Source organism: Sylvia atricapilla, chromosome 16, assembly GCF_009819655.1.
Source record: "Sylvia atricapilla isolate bSylAtr1 chromosome 16, bSylAtr1.pri, whole genome shotgun sequence".
Classification (NCBI taxonomy): domain Eukaryota; kingdom Metazoa; phylum Chordata; class Aves; order Passeriformes; family Sylviidae; genus Sylvia; species Sylvia atricapilla.
The window spans coordinates 1,885,649-1,909,466 of NC_089155.1; the positions used below are offsets into that span (position 1 = coordinate 1,885,649).

Sequence of the window (23,818 nt, forward strand, 5' to 3'; positions counted from 1 at the left end):
TGACTTGGTTTGCTTTTGGGGCTTTTTTCCCCCCTTCCTGTTGTTCCTCCTGCCAGCCACAAAGACATCCATCAGTCTGATGCTGCTGCTTTCTCACGTTGGAGTGTACTGGTGATTGAGGGCAGGATGGATGGACAGGGGATGTTCAAACATCTCAGACCATGAACTCCATAAACACCATGAACTCAGGCAGTTTTGGCCTCCAGGGCTGGATGGTGGCTCAGCCACAACAAACCCATCCAGGTTGGATGGGCCTTGGAGAAACCTGGTCCAGTGGAAGGTGTCCCCAGGAGATCATCTTTAAGGTCCTTTCCAACCCCGACCATTCTGGGATTCTCCCCATGTGGTCACTCCCCCCTGACACTGCTCTGGTGCCAACCAGACCAACACTGTGCTTGAGCAGTTTTTTGGCACTGATGGCTTGTGGCAAACTGGCAAAGCAGCCAGATTTTTCCAGTCTGTCATGAGCTGGACCAGTGCAAAGTCTAGAGATTAAAGGCCTGGATTTGGCCCCTGCTCTCCTGCATGAAAGAAGTTTCCAGGGCAAAACCCCAGAATCCCTGTGAACATAGATGTTTTGCTCAGCCCAGTGGGATATACCTTGGGCAGGGAAGTAAATCTGCAGGCAGAGCTGAGCCTTGGAAAGGGAAAAAAGACTTCTCTGGAATAGAAGAACCAAGAGTGTGTGTATGGCAGAGAGAAGAGAGGGGAGGCAAATTAGATTTCTTTTTTTTATTATACAGGATTGTATGTACAAGGTCACCTCTCTCCCAAACAGCAGCAGCACAGTCAGTTCATAGCCAAACCTGCAGCTCATCTCTCCAGGCCTGGAGAACAGCACAGTGCAGACCTTGCACAGGAACCGGGCAAGGGCAGGGCAAGCACGGGTCTCCCTCCAACCCCTCCTCAAGCAGCCCAAACTAAGAAATGCAAAGAAAACTTTGTGTTTCAAGAGCCATGCGTGCTCCAGGATGGTGCCAGGGGCAGGGAAGTGTCACCCCTGGAACTGTTTTCCCTTCACTGTTCCAGGAGATGCTGTGGATGAGGTTGGAGCACTCAGGACCACACAGGTGTTGTGTGGAAGGGACTGGCCAGGGGAAGGTGTGGACACTGCTCTGGGTTCCAAGCACTGATGTGTGTGTGTGTTCTGGAGGGGAAGGGGCAGGCAGGACACACCAGGTCTGAATAAAGTGCTGCGTGAGTTTCAGTCCCGTCTACCCCGGGAAAACAGGACGAGCCCAGCAAGGAGAAAGGAGGAGAACGGCTGAGGCCTCTCGGGTGCTCCCACGCCGAGCCCTCTGCTGACAGCACGGGGCAAAGCAGCCGGGATCCAGGGAGCAGGGGAGGTGCTGGCACACCCACATGCATCGTGCTTGGGGTGCTCCCTGTCCCCAGCCTCGGGCACGCTGTCACCCTGGCGCTGGAGCTCAGGCAGGAGCAGCAGCACCTGCACCACTCTCCTGACGTGTCCTGGCTGGGGCAGGAGGAGACGTGGGCAGCCAGGGAAGGGGCTGGTGTCTCCAGGCTGCAGGAGTTTGGGTGCTCCACATCCCTCCTGGGGAGCAGCTGGTCCAAGGGTCTCATCCATGCCTGCTGGCACCCCTCACTCTGCAGAGGCTTGCTCAGCCCTGACACGGTGGAGAATGAGGACACCAAACCACTGAGGGTGACGTTTGCTTGCTTTCTCCTGCTTGGGATCACTCACTTTCCTGCAGCTTTCTCTCCCTTTCTCTCTCCAAGCAGCTTCCCAGAGCACAGCAGCTCCTCCAGCACAAACTCCTTTCCACCTGGGAGTGACCAGGGACACACAGCAGCTCATGGGGCACAAGAGAGGTGACAAGAGGTGGCCGTGCTGGGGGACAGCTCACTCCACAGCCTCTGACCCAACAGGATTTTCAGCACAAGAACACAAACTGTCCAAACTGAGACACGACTTTTCCCTCAGGAAATGCTCTGGCTCTCACCTCGCACAGGAAAAATGTCTTTATTGAGCTGGGCTGAGCTCTCTCTGCTCTCCTGCAAGCAGCTCTACAACACCTCTGGCTCTCCTGGGGACACACCTGCTCTCCTGGTCTCTGTGGTGGCTCTGGGATGTGCAAGTCTGGCTCCTGCCTCCTCTGCTGGCTGCAGAGCTCCGAATCCATTGCAGGGGTGGTGGGGATCTGCTGGGAGGATGAGTTTTCTTTGCCTTTGCTTTACAGATGGATGGACGATGTCGGGCCATGTTTCTCCTTTGAATGCCAGGTAGAGATGACAGCAGCACTTCCATTCAGCTTGTCTTGCTCAACGTGCCAGGACAGGGTTTAGCCTCGTGCTTTCCTCACACTGTTGCTCACAGCTGCAAGGAGAGAAGGGGGAGCTACAGCACTGTCCTTGAACCCCAGAGATTTGTCATTCAGGAAAGGGGGTGAAGGGCTGCCCAGTGACCCAGCTGAGCAGCCAAGCTCCATGCTAGGAAAACACAGAGGATCAGTGGAAAAGAGCCTCTCCTGAAGCAGCAAACCCCCAGGCCCAACAGGCACAGAAGGAGAGCTTTGGCTCCATCAGCAGCAGGGAGCTGTACCTGGTTACTGTAGCCTGGCATCCTCCACGTCTGTGTAATGGCTGTTCTCCTGCAGGGAAAAGGGAACCACAAACAGTGAATCACCCTGTGTCCCTCCTGCCTTGCCTGGGACACCTCACATGTGCTCACCAGCTGTGGGAAAGCAGTGCCAGCGTGCCCACTGTGATGGACCAGCTACAAAACACACCTGGGATGGACACCAGGGGCTAGGGCTGTGCCTTCTGGAACAGCAGAGGCCTGGGAAAACCACAGATTTACTCTGCCTTCTTATTCTGAAATGGCTCTGCCAAACACACCTGGGGTGTGTAATTCTCTCCAGGGCTTGGAAGTAATAAAATCACAGAATCATTTAGATTGGAAGACTTCCAAGATCATCAAGTCAAATCATTAACCCAGCACCTCCACGTTCACTTCTCTGCACAGCTGTTCCAATGCCTGACCACCCTTTCAGTGAAGAAATTTCCCTGATCTCCAATCTAAACCTCTCCTAGTAGTGTGAGGCCATTTCCTCTCACCCTGTTTCTTCTTCCCTGGAATTTCCCAGGGCTGCCAAGATGCATCAGCCCACTAAGGCAAATCAGTGTCCTGATTCTGCTGCTGAGCAGAGGAACTGGTCCCAGTTTGCAGCAGAACTCATTACCCAGAATGGTAACACTCATCCATCACTCCAAAGGCCACAATAATGGTGCTGAACTGCTCCCCATGCAGGGGTTTGGAAAACATGGCATGTGTTTGGATGACTTGATGGTCTTGGAAGTATTTTCCAGCCTTTAGGGCTCTCAGTGGAATTTCCTCCTGGAGCTGTTGTGCAGAGCAGCATCACTGGGGGAATGGGGTGCTCAGCAGTGGTGTTTAACCTCCTGCACAGGCTGAATATTTCAGGGATGGAAATGGATCAGGAGTTGTCTGCAGGGGACATAAGGGGCTCCAAAAGGAAAGGCAAGGCAACAGGCTCTGCCTGAAAGCCACGGGAGGTGGCCTTGCCCTGGGCAAGGCAGAGCCCAGCTGCAGTGGGATGTGCCTTGGAACAGGCTGGGAGCCAGTTAGGAGCCTGTGGGGGAGGACCAGGCCAGCCCAGTGTGGGTGACACCGTGGCAGTGGTGCCCCTGGGGGTACCTCCACCCCCCTGGCATCTGGGGGGATGGAGCAGGGCTGGAACAAGACACAGGAGACTTTTGGAGAGCATCAAGAGTAAGTTCTGAGGCAACTGAGCAGGGGAGACACCGTCCAGATTCCTGACGGCCAAGGAGCACCTGGTCAGGGATGTGAAGGTGGAGAAAAGCCTTGGCTGCAGGGCACATGGGACTGTGAACCTGAGTACCCCAGAGAAGTGACCAACATCAAAAGCAGAATCAAACCCCTGAACTTAAGAGAGCAGATTTTGGGTTGTTCAGGGATCTGCTTGGTAAAATTCCATGTGAGACTGCTCTGGAGGCCAAGGAGGCTGGGACATCTGGACTACTATGGTGTGACTTCCAGTGGGCACCCAGCACCAACCCCAAAAACTGTTTAGATGCAGATAAATGACCTAAACTGCATAAAAACAGAAGAAAATCTGACTGCAAATCAACCACTGTGTGCTGTAAATACCTGAACACATCAGGATCTGTGTGCCTTGAGCAGGGCCATCCCTCAAGACACCCCTCAGCTGACACCAGGCATGGGCTGGCAGGTGACATTGTTTTGCACACAAGTGACATTTAAGGCATGTACACAATAATCTTTGTATCTCCTACTAAGTGTAGTAAATAGTACTGACCACCAACCCAGCTGCACTTAATATTTCCCATATCCAAATTTATGGCTCAGAACTCAATAAACTCCCTCAACTCTGTCTGAGTGACCCCTGGCTCTTCTCCTGCCACTCCCCTGCCCCACAGAGCCAAAGGGATTTTAGGGCCCCCATGTGGGTGCCATGTTCATGGACAGCAGGTGGAGACAGCCACCCTAGGGTGTGGGATAAAGGAGCCACTCCCAGGAACTGGAGGGACTTCAGAGCTGCTCAGTGCTGTGAGCTCTGGTGAGCTGCCTTGCACGGCTCAAGAAGCTCCCTGCACATGACCTGCACACACTGCCCTGACCATCCAGACTACTTGGGAGTCTGCCTGAGGCTGGCAGTGGAATATTTCTGGTCTTGATGCCACATCAGGTTCAGGTGGTTACAGAAAACAGAGATGTAAGTGAGCTGAAACAGTCATCTTTTTCTTCTCCTCTTAATGAGGACCAGCTTTTCCCAAACCACTGCCAGCAGATGTCTCTCCACTGTCTTCTTACCCCAGCAAAGGCAGAGAAGTGCACATTTTTTGTTGACAGGTTGTGTGCTGCTTTATCATCATTAACATCAGCAAGCTTCTCCCTAATTCCTACCATCTGTTTGCCCTGATGTAATTCAAACCAGGCCTTCCTTTTCCTGACACAGAGCTTGTGCCTTTCTTCTTCCCAGTGCCTGGTATGACGTCTCTCTCCAGCAGGACTGATGGACTCCAACCACGAGGCCTCAGATCCAAAACAGCTGAAGGAGCTCGTTCAGAGCCCTCCCCCATCATGGCTCAGGCAGGACAGGACAGAGAACACAAACCAGCACAAAGCAGTTGGGAGTGTTTGGAGCTGGAGGAGTTTCAGGCCTTGGAAAGTGCCATGGATGTCTGGCATGGTCACCCCAGGGATGAAGGTGAGGAAGAAGAGAGAGATGCTGAGCTTCATTCTCACTTCTGCTGCCACCAGTGCTGGGTGAGGAGGGACTGGAGCTGTTCCAGGGCCCACTCAGGGCAGGTCACGTCTTTCTACCCTGCAGCCTTTGTTGCCCTCAGCCTGGATCTGGAGCTGATAATGTTCTTAGCAAAGTTTTGGTTTGGGATAAATGACAGTGCTGCCAGTGTTACTACAGTGCCTGGAATTACCTGTTCTGTACCCAAACACTGGGCTCCCATCCAAATGCACAGATGCGTCACCGGGTTCACCAGGAATATCCTTGTTTGGGGCAGGACTAGGAGCAGGGGGGCTGATGTGTGTCCCCAGGGTCAGACCCTGGCTTGTGCCATGGGACAACGGCCTCTGGAAAGGGACTTTGGATAAGGGCCTGGAGTGACAGGACAAGTGGAATGGCTTCACATTGCCAGAGGGCAGGGTTAGATGGGATACTGGGAAGGAATTCTTCCTTGTGGGGGTGGGGGAGGCCCTGGCACAGGGTGCCCAGAGAAGCTGTGGCCGCCCCTGGATTCCTGGAAGTGTCCAAGGCCAGGCTGGACGGGGTTTGGAGCAACCTGGGATAGTGGAAGGTGTCCCTGCCCATGGCAGGGGATGGAATGAGTTCTCTAAGGTTCCTTCAAATCCAAACTCTCTTGTGACTCTGTAGATGTCTGCTCAGCTGCAAGGGCACTGCAAATGCAGCTCATCTAACACAGCCTGTCTTTGCTGCGTGTTTAAATCCCTCTAGAATCACTTGGAAGCCGAGTGACGTGGTTTAAACCACTCCTTGCTGTGAAATCAAGGACAAATGTCTGAATTTCAAGAGCCAACCACGTTTCCTCAGTACCTCCACACGTGTTTGCACGGGCAGTGCTTCTGCAGGCAGCAGAGTGGCTTGGAAGAACAAGCTGTGAGCAACAATCAGATTTAAAGACAGCAATTTCTTTGGATGAAGGGAAAACAACTTTTCCTGGGGATTTAGCAAGCTCCAGTGAAGCTGTAGCCCACTCCTGACTCCTCTGCTGCAGGGCTGCATTGCCCAAGCTCCCTTACCAGTTCATCTTCACACTCCTCCCGTGCCAGCCCCTCGTCCTCATCGCCGTTGAGCGGCTCCTCGGCGGCGGCCTCGGCCTCGGAGGCCGTGTCCTCCTGGGACACCTCGCTCTTGCTGCTCTCCGCCTTCTTCCGCGCCTCTGCAGGGAACAGCGCGTCAGGGACGGCCCCGGACACGGCAACGGGACACGGCAATGGGACACAGAGAGCCCCAACCGACTGCGGGAATGACCGCGATGGAAACGCCTCCTGCACTGAGCGGGGAGGGACACGGAGGGCTCTACATCCCCCAGCAGGGAGGGGGAGCCAGGCAGGACAGGGACAGGGGACAAGGATAGAGATGGGACAGGATAGGGGTAGGGATAAGGATGGGAATGGGATGGATATAGGGACAGGGATAGGGGTAGGGATAGGGATGGGATTGAGATAGGGATAGGGATAGGGCTAGGGCTAGAAGTAGGATAGTGCTAGGATAGGGCTAGGGGTGGGATAGAATAGGATAGGGGTGGGATAAAATTAGGATAGAATAGGATAGGAACAGGATAGAATCGGATAAAATAGCATAGGAAATTGATAGGAGAGCAATGGGAAAGGAATAGAAAAGAACAGAAAGGAATAGAATAGAATATAGAATAGTATACAATATGATAGAATATGACAGAGTAAAATAGAATAGTAGAACAAAAAAAAAAGGCAAACCAAAAAATACAAACTATATGACAAAAGAAAAAGAAATTTCATCATTTTAAACCCCAACTCCATAATTTCAGCAATTTTGGTGTATAATTTTGGCATGTGATTCTACTGTGGAATCTGGGGGTTGACACTTCCCTGCCAGAGACTGGAGGAAGTTGTGAAGCCCAAGGCCAGCCCCGAGGTATCCCTGCACCCCACTGACCTGCAGACAGCTTCTGTTCCTCAGCAATCTGCTCCAGCCGCCCCAGGAGAGCATCAATGTTGGATTTGATCTGTGTCAGCTCAGTTTTGATTGTCTGCAGTTCGCTGCTCTTCACTTGCAGGGAGGAAGGAAAGGAAGGCTCTCAGTGCCCTGCAGAGCAGCCCCACCCCACGCCTGGCTCAGGGCACCTCCCTGAACAGGCAGCAAAACCACAGAGGAACCCCAGGCTGGAAACTTGCTGGGAAACTGGCAGGGATGCTGGGAGGCTGCTCCCCAAAGAGCCCGTGGGCCCGGGCTGTGTCCAGGCAGGCTGCGGAGGCTGACCCCAGGTTTTGGCACGCTCGGGCTGTACCCGCAGCGGGGCGACTGCTCCCAGGTGTCTGGAGCATCCTGAGGTTTTTAGGGAGGTCCCTGTGCTGCCCCCATGCCTGGCCCACACTCACACTTGATCTTGGCCGAGCTGTTGGCGATGGCGGCCGACCTGGCGAAGAGCTTGACGGGCAGCGAGGCCTTGACGCGCCGCACCAGCGGGATGGTGACGCGCGGCCGCTTCACCGGCACCACCCTCGGCACCGGCGACACCCGGCCCCGGTACTCGAAGATCCTGAGGGTGTAACGAGGGGAAGGGAAGGGACGGGAAGAGCAGGCGGGTGGCCGCCCGGGCACCAGCCCCGCCGCCACCCCCGGGCCGGGCCGGGCCTCAGACCCGCCCCACGGAGCCCCCGGGCTGCGGCCTCACCTGTCGTAGAAGTCGTCTCTGTAATAGTCATAGTCGAAGTCGTAGCCGCTGCAGAGAGAGTCAGGGGCATCAGGGGTTAATTAGGGATGGTAATTAATTGTTCTCGCTCCCTCACGGCCTGCCGAGCGCCCCCAGGGCCATCGGGGATAAATCAATAAGGGTGCCCTTCCTGAGGGACTCCTGGGCTGGGCCCAGGGGCAGAGTGCGGGGCTGAGGGCACTGCGCGGGGCGATGGTGGCAGAGGAGTGTTACAACCTGCTGGTCTCAGGGAGGAGCAAGAAGGTGTGCGTGCAGAAAAGTCGGGACCAAGGGGATACTTACAGGGATGTGTATTGATTTAAACCTCTCCCCCACCCAGCCAGGAAATGACCATGTCCTATTTTCTTAAGCTTGAGCTGCATTTTAACCCACAATAGGAGCATTCCCCACTCCCAGGAGACCCGGCAGCTCTTCCCCCGTGCTGCAGCCAGTTTTTCACGAGGCAGCACAGAGCGGGTGGTTTGACCCCACACTCTGGACACAGCACCCTGCCCGGCTGTGCCGAGGGTTAACACGGCTGGGTCAGAGGGGACGCTGGTGATCTCCTCTCTGCTCTGAACAAACAGAGTTAGTGCAGCCCCAGGGAAGACTGTCCTGCCTCCTGGAAGCGGCTGAAAAGAATGAGAGATTGATGGGGGAGAGGGAAGGGCTAAGCCCCGAGGGCCTGGGGACAGGGAAGGATGACCACCCAAGTGTGGAGCTGAGAGTTAATTTGGTGTTCTGCATCTCGGACAAAAGTGACAAGAACAATGTGTGGCTGACTGGGATGGCTGGTGGGAAGTGTGGTTTGGACCAGGAATTCCAGGCTGGACCCAGGAGGTCTGTCCTGCCTATTCCGGCACTGAGCTTCCCAGCCAGTGTTTAGTTGCAGTAACTGGCTGGCTTCTGAAATGTGATTTTTCCATGCTCCTTGGGTTCCCCAGATGGTTGTGCCACATCTGGTTCCTCAGATGTGGCAGCATCTGGAGACCCAGCCTGTGCCTAGGGGCAACCTGAGCACCTGTGGATGACAAACACCATCCTTTGGGGCCAAGGAGCTGGTGCCAGGGTTAAGGACAAGGAGGTGGATTGTGCAGCTCCTGCCCCAGTCATGCCCTGCCACAGGGACTTCAGTGAGGAGATGTTCCATAAAGTTGGGCCTTATCCCTGAGCAGCTGCTGCCTGTGGCATTCCCAGTGCAGGGTTTCACTGCTGAGCACGGAGAGTGGTAGGGAAATGTGACTGTGGAGGTGTAATCACCACAACCCTCCCAGATTCCACTGCATGGTGGAAAAGAGCCATTTTTGACAAATTCCAGATTCTTTTCAGGCGCCCTCCCCTTCTGACCTGAGTTGTAGCTAACATTCCTGCTGAGCTCAGAGGAGACAGGAATATCCCACAGCCTCTGTCCCAATCACTGCATGAGCTGTGCTTATTTATTCCCTCTTCTGGATTGAAAGGGAAAGGCAGTTCCTCCCAGGGCAGCTGTTGCTGGACTGAACCCAGCTGTTTGTGGGGCTGAGGGGATGGATAACATGCAATGAGGCACTTCCATGGGGCTTTTTGTGATGGGTAACTGGATTTTTGTTCTAACTTTGGGTGAAACCTGGAGATACAAAAACTCTCCAAGAAAATAGCTCCTCTCAGCCTGCCAATTCACTCTGATCACTGAGGATGTTTGACTCCAGGTCTGTTTGAATCCAATAAATACAAAATACCATCAAAATAGGAAGCCATTTGAAAGGAAAATTGAGGTAGGATGCTGTCAGACTCTCCCTCTCCAATTTTTTCCCCCTCCTTAGATGCAACTCAAATGAAATTGCTGCAATTTTGTAATATTTTCAATCCTGACAGGCTCTGGTGAAGTGCTGCTGGCTCTCTTCAGCAGAGCCAGTGTTCTCCCCAGTCCCAGGCAAGAGGAGACAGTGGCATCTCCCCGTGGCTCCAGGGCTCTAAGTGGGATGAGGCAGAGCCTTCATCCACAGCACAAACTCCCTCCACGAGGAGCTGCTCTTGCTGGGAGGGTCCCTGTGGCTTGGAGACCACGAGGCAGCTTTAAGCATTTGTTCACAAACAACACAAAGCTTGGGGGTGTTTGGGAGGGGGGAGCTTGGCTCCAGCACCAACAGGATGAAGCTCAGCCTCAAATATCTGTAGATCCCACCTGGAGAAGTTTGGAGAAGAGCTGGCGAAGGACAGAGATGCCCGAAAGCTCAGGTGAAGCCTCTTCCCAGACCAGTCCATCCGCTGGATGGAGTGGCCAATGACCTCTGTTGTTACTGCACTGTGTTATTCCCCGTTTCCGCAGGGAATGTGGGAGCAAAGCTGGGCAGCCCTGTGTTTTCCTGGTGGGAATCACCTCTGGCAGGTTTGCAGGGCATTCCCAGAGGCAGGGAGGGGGTCACACCATGGCTGGACTGCAGAGCAGGGGCCCCAGAGTATCTGTGGGTGCAAAGCCCAAGGGTGAGGGGTTCTTCTGCCCTGACCCTGAATCCTTACGGGACTGGAGACACTTCCACCCTTTCCAAAGGAAATTAGGGGAATAATTATCCCAGGGAGCTGGTCCTGAGCTCCCAAAACACGAACCCAGCCTCTGCAGTGCTGCCTGGATTCCTGCTGACCATGGGGCAGCCCTCAAGGCAGGCAGGGAGCTGGAATGAGGGATTTAGGGCAGCCTGTGGCTGAATGGACCCTGCTGTAACACACCAGTCACTCATGGCTTAACAGATGATGCCAGGGAGTCAGGGGCTGGATGGTTTTAGCAGCACCCCTGGAATCAGCCTTTGAGCACAGGGCAGGTCTTCCAGAATGAATCCAGGAGTGCCTTAAAGGGAGTGCCTTAGCATCAGCAATTTATCCTGAAAATTCCACTGCACGTAGCACAAACCATGGTGAGACTGAGGGATGATTCCTCAGTGACTGGGCAGCTCTTTGTGTACTGGAAGAGTTTTTGTTGTTTTTCAGTCAGTTGGTGACACTGCACCCTTTCAGAATAAAGCAGGGACAACCAGAGTGAAAGGCTGGAAAGGAGCAAGGCTTTAAGAGCACCATGCTTCCACCTCCTGATGTATTGCCTCTGCTTTGCTGGCCTTCAGCAACCAAACAACATTTCTACTGCCTCAGGTTCAAAATGCAACTGTTCATAACTGAGGGGTAATTGTTTGCATGTGCTGCCTCCCCACCACATTCGTGGGGCCACTTCTGAGCCTGGACCTGAACAGCAAATGAGCATTTCAGCATCTGTGCTTTAATTACTGCCTGATACTGCTAATCATGAGCACCACAGTGAGCTCAGCTCCCACCCTTCTGTCATGGCATTACTGCAGTGGGCAAAGGAATACCTGCTAGAACGCTGCTTGGAAAATGTGGCATTGATCAAACAGAGATCTTGTGGAGCTGTGTGAGACTCCTTCCTCTTGCACACAGCCACGGCAGTGGGAAATAAGGCCCTGCCCTGAAGCCTGGCATTCCCAGAGTGCTGGGGCTGCTGTTGGCTGGGACATCATTGCTCACCTCCCCCTCTGCCCTGGGGCTGCTCTCAGCCCTGTCCATGTGGATTTGGCACTGGGATGTCACTGCTCTAGCACCAGGGCCTGGGATGGGTGTTTGGGGATGGGCTGACACCAGCTTTGGGTGTAACAGGGGATGGATGTCAGTGTTCACTGGCTGTGACAGTCAGTCAGCAGTGGTTTGTTCCTGTCACCACTTCAGAGACCCCTTCTGGGGCCACTGAGCTGCAGACACCCAGCAGCTCTTGCTTGGGTTGTCTTGTCTGTCCTTTTGGCCATGGAGCAGCTTTAGCCCCAGCCCTGCAGGGAATCTGTGCCTCCAAAAGCCCAGAGTGGCACTGGCAGAGCCACCTTCCCTTCCCAGCCAGCTGACAGAATCTGGGTGGGATCCCTGGCACCGACCTGAACGTGGCCCTAAATGCCCCAGGAAATCCTGTCCAGATATTTGCTGTGCAGGAAAGAAAAAAAAAAACCAGTGTTGCCAGAAGGCAGATTTGGAGAGGCAGTGAGTGACTCCCTGGGGACAGGGTCACAGAAGCTCACTGCCCAGCATGGCCACGTCTGTGGTGGTGACCAGGGTGCCAGGCAGGAGCAGCCAGGGACCTTCCCTGCGCAAAGGGATGCTCTGGGAAGTGCCAGAGGGAGGGAGGCCCAGAGATCCAAGAGTGGAGGAGAGCAGCGATGGCATCAAGGCTTTATAAGAAATAAGGTGTCTCATGTGGAGACACCTGAGAAAACTGATGGTGGCGTGAGCCTGGGTGGAGGTGGATGGGAGGCTACATCCCCAAGGATTTCAGTTAAACACTGCATACCCACCCAGACTGGTGGATAGGTGAAAATGTCACAACTGTTGCTTCCTGTGTGTTAAAAATAGAATTTCTCTTGCCTTGCCTTCCCCTTGACTCTCCCATGCAGACTTGGGAGTGAGGCAAAGCAAAATCCGGTCTTTAGAAAAAATCCTCTGCTGTGTTTAACACAGCACTTCCATAAATTACAGTGCTGTGATTTTTGAAGTCTAACATTTAGAAAAATTGATGGTGGTTCAGGAAGCTGTAACCACAGCTCACTGCAAACCTGGGGTCCCTGTTTTCCAGGTGATATCGTAAGTTCTGCCAGTCCAGATGGCAAAGTTTTAATCTGACAGCTAGTCTGGGATGAAATATTGCTGGAGCTCAGAGCAGTGCAGTTCTCTGGCCCATATTTTAGCATATCCATATTTGTGGGAGGGAGTAAACATCTCTCTCAGCAGTCTGGAAGTCTGAAATATTGGTCATTCCAGAGGAAGGGATTAGTGCTCCAGGCACAGCTGAGCAGTAAATGAAAAGCTCGTTAGTGCAAGATGTATGGAAGGAGCTGATGTGTGTTATGGCCCCAGCCCCACGTGAGCAGTCCATGTGCAGCTGAACAGCAGGATTTGTGTCATCTCTGCTCCCACCTCCTTCCCCTCAAGTAGCATCCCCTGGGAACCCAGAGAGCCACGTCCTGTGAAAGGTCAAAGGGTCCCAGGGGCAAGGAGAAATGTGCCTGGGAGCTGCCAGGGGGAGCCTGGCTGAGAGGCTCTTGGAAGGAACCCAGGGATGCCCTGTGGGTGGTGGGAGGCTGCTGGGGCTCTGGCTGCGCCAGAGCTGCATTTTCTAACCAGGATTTGCCATTCCACACCACACTGGTGCAGCACCACATGGCTGAGCCTGAATCACAAAGTTCTCTTCATCCCTCACACTTATTTCTTCTTTTTCTGGAAAAATCTCCAGTTCTCTCATGAGTTCCCCTTTTGCTACACCCACCTATAACCCCAATACTGATTTTAGTCTTTTCCTCCCAACCTCACACCTTCCAACACCTGAGTCAGTCCCTCAGTCTCCTCACCATGAGACTGGCATCAAATTTATGACAATTTATAAATAAAACACATTTGGGGACTTGCTTTCTGGTTTAGGGTTCCTGAACCTGCAGGGCACTCCTGATACACCTTTTCAAGTTTTCCCTTCTGTAACCAGATGCAAGAAAAATGAGTTTCTCCTGCATTCCCCTGACCCCAGTCAAGGGCTTAAATGCAAATCTTCACCTCTTGTGGAAATAATGATAAATTCTCTAGAGCTAAGGGCTCACTGGCACCTGCAACACATTCCACATGCCACAGACCTCTCCACGTCCCACCTGTCCCTCCTGTCTCCTTGATCTCCTAGTTGTGCTCCTCAGAACAGTCTCCCTTGGGATGTCCCCCGGCCACCTCCTTGGTTCATCCCTATTTGTCACCCCAAAGGCTTCCCACTTTCTTCCCTTCTTCTCTCCCTTCTACAATCATTCTTCTCTTTCCCTGTTCCCTGTTTTTCCTCTACACCCAGCACCTCTGTGCTCACTCCTGCTCCGTGGCTGGAGGGAGGTGCTTCTCTTGTCACCCCTCCTGTGGCGTGGTAAAAGCAGCTACTGCCCACCCCTCTCCAGGTCCAACACCTGCACGGGTGGGGCCATGCCCAGGAAATCCCCCACACCACCACAGGCTTTGGCCAACCTTGGGGCTGCCACTGTCCAAAGGGCACTGCCAAGGGAAGGAGCCCTTAGGAGAAGCTCTGGATGTGCAGCAGTGCCAGGCTGCTGGGGGCAGGCAGCAGGGAGCTCAGGGCAGTGGTTGGGGGGTGCTGGAAGGCGAACACCAGCCCAGAGACCTCAGCCACTGTGCTTAACACCTACCTGTACAAGGCAGAGGCTGCCCTCTTCAGCCCTTTGGGTCTGTTGGGTTTGGGCTCCCCGGCCATGTTGATGTCTGCAAGGAAGGGACACGCAGCTGTGACATGGCATGTCCCTGACCATTCACCTTCCCTGGGCATGGAGCTGGGTTGGATGCACACAGCCCTGCCAGAGAGAAATGAGCTCCCCCACACATCCCCACCTGCTTCTGGCACGTCTGAGGCCTGCTGGGGTTCCACACGAAGGTGAAAAACTCCTGGCAACTGGCAAACCTCTTCCTTTGCCCTTCCAGAGCCACTCACCATTCCCTGAGCAGTCAGCACCCTGTACACAGCCCACTCCACACACACAAATCCAGGACAGCTTTCTTGGGAGAGTTTGATATGATGTGGCAAAATCCAAACCTGCTGCATGGTGCTACAGCTGAGCATCCACCCCTTGATCCTTCAGGAATAACAAGGAATGCTGGGCACGAGCCAGCCGGGCACTGCTGTGGATCTGGCTGCGTTCAACTCTGCACAGGGTGCCCGTGCCTGCAGCTGCTCCTGGGGGAGCATCTTTTGCCAAGGGAGGGGAGAACAAGCTCCTCTAATCGCCTGAGGAAATGTCACTCCTTGGCCATGATGCCAAACGTGCTTTTGATGTGAGAATCAAGTGACACAGACTAATGGAGCTGCCAAGAGCCTGGCAATCCCATATTGGGTGTAGAGCCAGAACTCAGAGGTGAGCACTGGAAAATGCCCTGCTGCCTTCTCCAGTCAGCCCTAAACCCTGTTGGTTCTTCAGGTCCTATGTGTATGAAGAGGTGTCAGACCTCTGGGCATGTGAGGTCTGGGCTGGCCAAGACAGGATTTCCTCATGTGGACCAGCACTGCCAAGCCCACCACGAAACCACAGCCCTCAGACATGGCAGGAATAAAGAGAAAAGAGTATTTTTGTAAACCCTCTCCCCCCATGTATCAAAAATCCAGGTAGTGGAAGGTGAGGAAGTGGAAGACCAGCTGCTGAGTCCATGGGGTTGGTAAGAACCCTCTTCTTCAGCTGGTGTGAGGTCAATGATCTCCAGGAGCTCGGAGGAGCCACACTTGTGTTTCTGGAGCAGGCTGGGTGAGTTCAGGAGACTTCATCAGAGGTGGGTCACCTACTCAACCTATTGGTCCTCAGAGGCCTGTCTTGATCTGCCCTGAGGGACCTGGTTACCCACAGAGAACCAGGGGCTGAGAATGTCCCACCCCTGGGTACATCCCGCAGCTCCATGGGACCAGTGTCCCACAGGAGCATTGGGATGGACCAGAGAGGTGATGAGAGAAAAAGATCCCAGAATGGTTTGGAAGAAATCTTTCCTGAAAGCCCATCCCATTCCACCCCTGCCATGGGCAGGGACATCTGCCACTAGCTCAGGGTGCTCCCAGCCCTGTCCAACCACTGCCAGGGATCCAGGGGCAGCCACAGCTTCTCTGGGCACCCTGTGCCAGGGCCTCAGCATCATCACAGGGAGGAATTTCTTCAATGATGCCTTGCTTTCTGCTACCTGCACCCTAGGGGACACTCAACCAACTTTTAGCACATCAGGCCATTTAAAAATTCTGATTTTTCCATGCTTTATGAAGGGACTTCATGAGGAAATGTGGACAGGTGGGTTGACACACCATCAAAATAAAGAGCCTACAAAGTGAGCCAAAGGAACATCCTGCTGACTTAGGTATTAACCAGGAAAATCATCCTCAGGAGCATGGGAAGGCTGCAGCACTGCTGGGATGAGCTGAGCAGGAGGAGCACAGGCTGCACACGCAGGACACGACTCTGGAGGAGCATGACAACTCCCACTGCCCAGGGCCTTGCTGTGCAGCTCCTTGGCTGCCTTTTAGGGTCTGTCAAGAGACCTTATTCCCGCTGAAGCTGGAGCTTGGCCTCTTTCTGAGCTCAAACAAGAAATGTGGTGTAGTTGGCTCAGGCATGGCACCGAGTGCTGCTCTGGAGGCACATTCCCATCAGAGCCTGTGTTTTCCTTGCTGCCTTCCTCCCTCCACCCTGCCATTCCCAGCTGCAGGAGAGCAGCTGAGAGAACGGTGAGAGGGCTGCACGTGGGCACAGGGCAGGGCCAGCTGCTGCCAGCAGGAACATTTCACAAGTCACCTTGCTGAGCCACCAAGGCTGCTGGCACTGCAGGGGAACAGAGGATCAGTCCTCCCCTGCTGCAGCCCAGGACACAGCCCTGCCCAGCTGCAGCCCCCTGGCTGTGAACACTTTCTGCTGCCAGGGTGCATCTCTCCAGCTGAGGTTTTCTAAAAGGGGACTTTTCTCATGGCAAACCTTTCATCTCTCTCTTCAGCCACCAAGTGCTCCCTTGTCTCTTGGCCACAACTCCTCTGTCTGGAGCATTGTCAAGGAGCTCTTGGGTTCCCCAAGGCCCTCTGCATCCTATCTCAGGCTGCACATGTGGGCAACATCTGGGCTGGAAGCATTCCTGGCACACTGAGCTATGCCAGGTCTGCAGCACTGCTCTCTGGAGCTCCAGAGAAATGAGCAGAAGTTTCTGGAATCTGGATAAACCTCAGAGGAAGCAGCATGGCTCCAGCACAACTTCTTATGTCAGGCTGCTGTGCCAGCAGCAGGGTGGGAATGGGCTGCAAATTGCTTTCCTGGGTGCCTGCTGCCCACAGCAGGCTTGGAAATCACCATTTTTCATTAAAAATCCTGTCCCCAGTTCCAATTCTCAGCCTGGAGCCGGTGACAAGAGCACCTCAGAATATGACACCTCGGAGCAATCTGAATAAGCAAAGATGCAGCTGAGGGGGGTTGCTTGTTAGTTCTCATCCCACAGAAGTGCAGACATGGGGAGAAGTTCTCTCGTTTAACATCTGCTGGCTGAAGTCAGGCTGAGGGTAAGGCCTGCTCCTTGAAGGGAATCACTGAAACCCAGAATGCTTTGGGTTGGAAGGGACCTTAAAGCCCACCCTGTCCCACCCCCTGCCATGGGCAGGGACACCTTCCACTGTCTCAGATTGCCAGGGATCCAGGGGCAGTCACAGCTCCTCTGGGCACCTGCCAGGGGCTCCCCACCCTCACAGGGAACAATTCCTGCCCAATATCCCATCCATCCCTGCCCTCTGGCAGTGGGAAGCCATTCCCCTTGTCCTATCTGTGTCCTTGATACCAGGCAATGTCCTTCCTCATTCTCCCCCAGCAGTCCCAGGACAAGGGCTGTGGTTTTGCTGTTTGGCTCCTACACACTCACAGCCCAGAGCTGAGGTTTTGGGCCACAATGTCACACGTGCCTTTGATCCCATCCCTCACAGGAGCAGGGAGCCTTCAGCCCCTGCCTGGGGGTGCTGTTGGGATGCTGCTCTCCAGTTCTGTGCCTGGCCATGGATCCCGCTGACCCTGTCTCATCACTCTGGCCCTGCTGGGCCATCTCTGACCTGCTCTGCAGATCCAGCATCCCAGTCTGACCTGGCACTGCCCATCCCTTCACCATCTCCTGTGGAACTGATGCTCTTTTGGGTTTTGCCTTTTTTGTTCTTTTCTATGTTCTCCTTATTCTTCACACATCTGTTTGTAGCTCTGTAGCCTATTGTATTAATCACTAATTTTCCCAATGATTTTCCATGGCCTTTCTGTAGGCAGAAAGAAAAAACAAATTCCAGAGGGAGCTACAAGGCCGCAGTGCTATCTTGGTTCTTCCTGGGAACCAAGGTTGAGAACAACTCTTGGAGATCCATTTCATGGCCAAAGTACAGCCAGGGCCAAGGGAGGGCTCCAGAGAAGGGGCTTGGCCTGGGAGGGAATTGCCTCACCACCTGTCCTCCTAATTGGGACTTCTTATCAATTATGCTAATTTCCTAAAACTATTAAAAATATACTCACGCCTGTGGGCTGAGTGGGCTTTTGTGGACATCTTTCCACAACTGCTCCTGAAAGCCTTAAAATAAAAATCCACTTTTTTATATTACCCTACCCCCCGCCCTGCTTTACTAAAATTATCTCGAATTCCATTTCTGTTGGAAACCAGACAGGAATCTCCCAGGACCCTGTGCCCACAGGCTTAGAGGCAGAAAAGAATGCAGGGGCTGGTTTGAAACCCTCAGAGAAACTAAGATACATAAAGTCACACAGACATGAAGTGGGAATGTAAGTTTTAGTTTTAGGTGAGTAAAAATATGCCTTAAGTGCCTTAAGCAAATAAGAGACTGTATTAGTTAACAGAAAGCCCTAAAGCCCAGTTTGAAGTTCAGCAGCATTACCTTTAACAAAGTTAACTAAGTCCTAGATGTAACATAAACACAACACAGATGGAATAGGTGGGCTGTAGCCGTAGGCCTTGTGTCAGAAATGATGACCATTGTTGCACAGCTGGGTTAGACCAGGAGAGGTGCAAAAAGACAGGAACAGCATCGTGTTTGTGGCTGGCTGGATGATTTAGGAATAGAATGCATTCTATGCTGCTGCTGCTGTTTGGGACACGGGGACTCTGTGCTAGAAGGCATTTTGCACAATGGCACAGACTGTAACACTGACACTCACGAGACTCATCCAACCATGCAACAAACTACTTTAACACCAAGCAGCAGCCACTCTTGCTCCTTGCTCAAACTTGACACATTCCCAAACTGGGCTGGGGGTGTAAAAAGTGAACGAGAGCAGCCCAGGCCGCGGGCTGGGGGGCAGGACTCACCCAGGGTCTGTCCGGCCAGCACGCGGCCGTTCTCGCCCAGCACGGCGGCGCGCGCGTGCCGCTCGTTGGAGTACTGCACGAAGGCGTAGCCCTTGTGCACGGAGCAGCCAACCACGCGCCCGTACTTGGAGAAGATGGTCTCCACATCCGACTTCTTCACCACCGCCGTGTTGAGGTTGCCGATGAACACCCGCGAGTTGATGGACTTGGGGTCATTCTTGTTGGTGATGTTGCTGGTCTGCACCTTCAAGGACATCTTGGAGGCCTGCAAGGACAGGTGGGGAGTCAGGAGGGCGTGCAAAGGGATTCACAGAGAAACAAATCTCTTGGTGGAGGAAGCAGCTTCTCGATTTCAACTGATCATCTCCAGGAGCCTCTGAGTGTTGGGAGACCACCGGCACGGTCAGTCCTAAATGCTTGCTAGAAATTAGGTCAGGCTGACACCTAGTTGGTTCTGTGCAGGGCCAGGAGTTGAACTGTAATGATGCTTGTGGGTCCTTTCCAACTTGCTATTCTGTGATTCTAAGGTTATTTTAAGGGGAGAAACCAAGATTTAAATCCATTTCACATCTAATTAGAAGCTTTAATGCTGTCATAGCAAAACTTTCACCTCTCTATGCTAAATCACAATTCAAAGGGCTCTCTTTGAAACAGTCTGCATCCAGCACTTTGGTTCATGCTCACTTTCCAGGCTTTCCCCAGCCGACATCTCCCAGCCCAGCCCAGCCCTCACCATGCACAGGGATGGGTTTGTCCCTGTGGGGCCACACTTGCACCTGGAAAGGGACTTGGGATTTCTGGATGTAACTGAAGAGACTGAAGCAGTGATCAGCCCCTGTGCTCCTGCTGGCACCTGCACTGCACTGCTTACACACCGGAGTTTGGGCTGGATCTGGTGCAAACAGGAGGTGTCACTGTTAGCTCAGAAATCACCATCACATCAGCTGGGAGCCACTCCAAACCTCTACTCCCGGTTCGTGCCTCGGGTAACTTGTGGGCAGCCACTGGGAACAGGTTTGCCCTCTGAGCACGAGGGACAGGGCTGGAAATTGTGAGAAATCCCAGGCAGTGTGGCCTGTCTGCTCAAACTCCAGCAAAACCCACAGCTGTCCAGAGAGATCAGCTTGATCCCTTCCAGACCCAGAGGGATGCTTTGGGATCCCCGCTGTGCAGCACACACAGGGCTGGGACTTACCCTGGAGCTGTGCAAGGTGTTTTGTGATGCACATTGAGGTGCTGCTCTTCCCCAGCCCCTTCCAGCAGCAACCACAGCTGTTCCCACTCCCAAGGGCAACACCACCAGGGCATCCACAACTTCTGGAGGGCCCCAAGACTGGCACGGGGGTTGCACTGCTACCACAGGGTCTGGTGTCCCCTGCCTGGTGGTCCCCAGCACCTGCCCTGGTACTGCCTGGCTTTGGGGTTTTGGCTGTCTGGGCTCCAAGCCCGACTTTGACCAGCCTGGCCCGAGGTGGGGACAGTGGCAGCTGCCTGCCTGCACTGGTGCAGCCCCTGTGGACGCTGTCCCCCTGGTCCCCAAGCCCTGGCAGGCTCTGCTGGCCCCAGCCCAGGCTACTCAAGGAACTGACAGGGCACTGTGGGATGTTCCAGCTTTGCTGAGCCCTAAGCCATGGATTCCCTTTCCTACACTCCTGCCCCAGCAGCCTGAGCCTGGCAAGAAGCCACAATATTTTGAGGTTGCATCCGAGACTTTCCAAAACCCCAGTCCTGCTTCTTTCTTGTGCTCTCCTGCACAGAGATTCCCCACAGGACACAGAATCTCTGGTTGCTTCTCTCTCCTCTGTTAGAAGGGAGAACATCATCACAGCCACCTCACCCTTTGCCCGGGGAGCCCCGTTTTGGCTCCTCAGGGGTGGATGTTTTCCCTTCTGAGCTCCCTCAGGATCTGCTCCAGCCACAGTCCCACACAGACCAGCCTGTGTTAGGGCTCAGCAGCACTGCTCCAAACCCCAGGACCTGGAATTCCAGTCCAGGACAGTGACATGGGAGGAGACTGCCCCATCCCCACGGGCAGAGGGTGTTTGCAGCCTGATCCAGGAGCCACAGGATGCTGGAATAATCCTGCAGCAATGGGCTCTGTGCCCAGCTGCCAGGGACGCACCTCCACCTTCCCACCTGAGAGCACAAAGAGCTGCACACTCCATCCCTTTCACCACTTAAAGCCAGACCACACAGAGCACTGGAGACACCTGGCAAGTCTGAGCCTCTCCGAGGATGTGGCTCCACAATAAATCTCCTCTGGCTCCAACCCCTGCGACTCCATTAACCTGCCACTGAGGCTGGAAATAATCCTCCTGCTAAATCCAATCATAAAAAACAAAAGTTAGACTTTGTCTGAGTCTGGCTCATATCTTCCCTTTCATGCTTACAGATTGAAAGAGCCAGAGACTCTTGTTTTATTACTTTAAAACCAATTCCTGGCAGGCAGAGTTTTCCTAAAAACAGTGGGGAAAATAGCCAAAGGACAGGACTTTTAAAGGAATCTAAGTGAATTCAATTCTCAACCTTTGGTAAGTGGTGCTCCAACTTCCACCCCTACATCAGCTCTTGTTTAATGCTCTCTATTTTTACTTATTTTTGCAGTGCCACCTGGAAGAGGTTCCCAAAGGAAACTGGTGCAGATGGGGAGAAACAGAGGCTTTTTCCAGCTCTTTGGTCACTCTGAGTACCCAGCTTAAGCCTTGAGGACTCACTTCAAAGAAATCCTGAGGATCTGCACCAAGCCCAGCTGGAGGCTGCTCCAGGGTGGCCAGTGCCCAGAGAATCTCCATCCTGAACATGCTGGGAGTGGCTGAGGCTGTGCAGGACCTTCAAAGAACCTGCACACTTTGGAGTGTCTGCAGCCAGATGGCCCTGGGTGGCCTTGCTGCCCTGAGGTGCAGTGACCATCATCAGACCTGCAGTGAGCCCATGGACAGCTCTCCTTTCCCTGGGGATTCAGCAGTGTCACACAGGTGACTCCAGCATGTGGCTTTACACCTGGTGACTTCTGGAGGCTCCAGCTCCTGAAACCTGTATTTTCTACTTCCAGAGCCAGCCCACCCTGGCACCTCTTTCTCCCACCCCAGGCCATGCCATGGGGACACCCTTGGTCTGTCTAAGCTGCTTCCTCTCTACAGGATGCACTCTCACTTTTCCATCCTCGTGTGGTGGGGTCTGGGCCAGTCTCCAACCCGTTTTCTACCCACCCATGGCCCTTCTTTCCCCCAGACCTGAGAGAAATTCCCCTGGTCTCTGGGCAGAGTCTGAGCCCTTCTCCCCATCCTTGGAACCCATCCAGCTTGCACTGTCCCAGGGCCTGGATCCCACCTGGATACCAGGGTGTTGCAGGACCGTGTCCAAAGCCTTCCTTAAGTTAAGGCAGACATCAACCACGTCACTTTGTCACACAAAAAAAGGAGTTTGGTCAAATTTCCATATCTGGGCCTGCTGCAGGCACTGCTGACGAATTCCTCAAAATCAGACACAGCACTCACATCATCCAACACAGCCCTGGCTCTGCCTTCACACCCTGGCACTGAAGAGCTTCACTGCTGCTACACCCCAGTCCCAAATGAGGCAAAGCCCAAGGACTGATCAGCCCAGTCAGGTATTATTTATAGGAGCCTGAAGCTCTGCCCAGCTGTTTGCAGCTGCAAACCCCAGTTACATCAGGGGCTGAGCTCCTTAAGGATGTGGGTTAAGCTGCCTCTGTGCCTGGGCTGGAACAGGCTGGCTGCAGGATTCAGGTGGGATGTGGGGAGGGTGGAGATACAAAACTGTGCTTTCCCCCCAGATTCCATGGGCTCTCAGCAGATACCACATGAACCAGCTCTGCAGCTGTCAGTGGACCCCTCCCCATGTAGGTTTGCTATTAAAAAAAAAATCCGGATGAAGCTGGGGGCAGAATGTACCAGATGGATCTTCACTGGTAGAAGGAAACCTTCTGAAGTTTCTCCCAAGACAAAGATTTGGGCTGCCATGGACTTGGGGAGGTTGGAAAATGGGAATCTGTGCCTCCTCCAGGTCCCTGCTGCCCATCCCCACCCACACCCTCCTTATCTGGCCCCTGTGACCTTCCCCACGCTTCCTGCAGCTGGAGCAGCACGGGCTGGGCTTGTTCCCTGTGCTTCGTCCTCTCCTGCCCACCTGGGAGGCTGGGTCCTAACAATCCCATCAAGCTGGACATGGGATGAGCACTTCACAGCCCTGTGGAAAGGCTTTATAAAGCCTTACCTATGGGTCACACCCCCTGCACTGCAGGGACAGTGATGGAGCTCATCCCTGGGAATGCCCAGTGTCACCTCAGGACATGGCAGGTCTGTGCTGATGGACGTGCCTGGGCTGATGGGAGATGGGACAGGGCCACCAGATGGCCAAGCCAAGGTCAGGGAAGGTGATGGCCACGCTGCTGGGAGGGCTGGGGAGGGAGGCAGTGGGACCACGTCTCTGCAGATGGGAGCTCTCCAGGGCCGTCTGCCCATGCCCTGCTGGCCCTGCCCCAGCAGGGAGCAGGGGTTTGGCAGCAGAGAAGGAGAAGGGAAGGCCAAGGCTGGGGAATTTGGAGGGTTTGGGCCCCATCACTGGTGTCTCACAGCCCCCTGGGCACTGCATGTGTCAGCACCCTGCTGCTGCCACACACCAGCCAGGCATTCCCTGGAGAAATCAGCCTCCCTTTCTCCTCTGGCCCACTCATCTGGGATTTCTTCTTAAACACAGCAGTCACTTGGCACCACTTACTGGCCCCCTTACTGTAACAACTGGAAAAGGGCATTTTAACCATGGCAGTTAATATTTCATATTCCCTCTCTCTGCATTCCAGCAGGGAATGTGTGTGTCCAGGTGAAATCCAGCACAGGCATCAGCTGGGAAACAGCACAGCTCCACAGCTGGGGAGGAGAGTGGCCTCTGCAGCCACCATCACTTGGATATACCATGGAACACCCAGCAGGGCTGAGTCAGAACTCAGTGATGTGTGTGGTCAGGA

General features: G+C 53.9%; 1 protein-coding gene across 2 annotated transcripts in view; it reads right to left on the reverse strand.

Moving 5' to 3' along the window:
• Positions 1 to 717: 717 nt before the first annotated feature.
• Positions 718 to 23,818, reverse strand: part of RALY (RALY heterogeneous nuclear ribonucleoprotein) — a 114,781-nt gene continuing 91,680 nt past the window's right edge. For both annotated transcript variants that reach the window (XM_066330543.1, XM_066330542.1), the window contains exons 2-9: positions 18,832 to 19,096; positions 14,160 to 14,232; positions 7,942 to 7,989; positions 7,646 to 7,806; positions 7,203 to 7,316; positions 6,305 to 6,444; positions 2,564 to 2,612; positions 718 to 2,338 (exon numbers count right to left, since the gene is read on the reverse strand). In XM_066330543.1, coding sequence (XP_066186640.1) covers positions 2,568 to 2,612; positions 6,305 to 6,444; positions 7,203 to 7,316; positions 7,646 to 7,806; positions 7,942 to 7,989; positions 14,160 to 14,232; positions 18,832 to 19,087 — 837 coding nt within the window. In that variant the 5' untranslated portion in view covers positions 19,088 to 19,096 and the 3' untranslated portion in view covers positions 718 to 2,338; positions 2,564 to 2,567. The remainder of the gene's footprint in view (positions 2,339 to 2,563; positions 2,613 to 6,304; positions 6,445 to 7,202; positions 7,317 to 7,645; positions 7,807 to 7,941; positions 7,990 to 14,159; positions 14,233 to 18,831; positions 19,097 to 23,818) is intronic.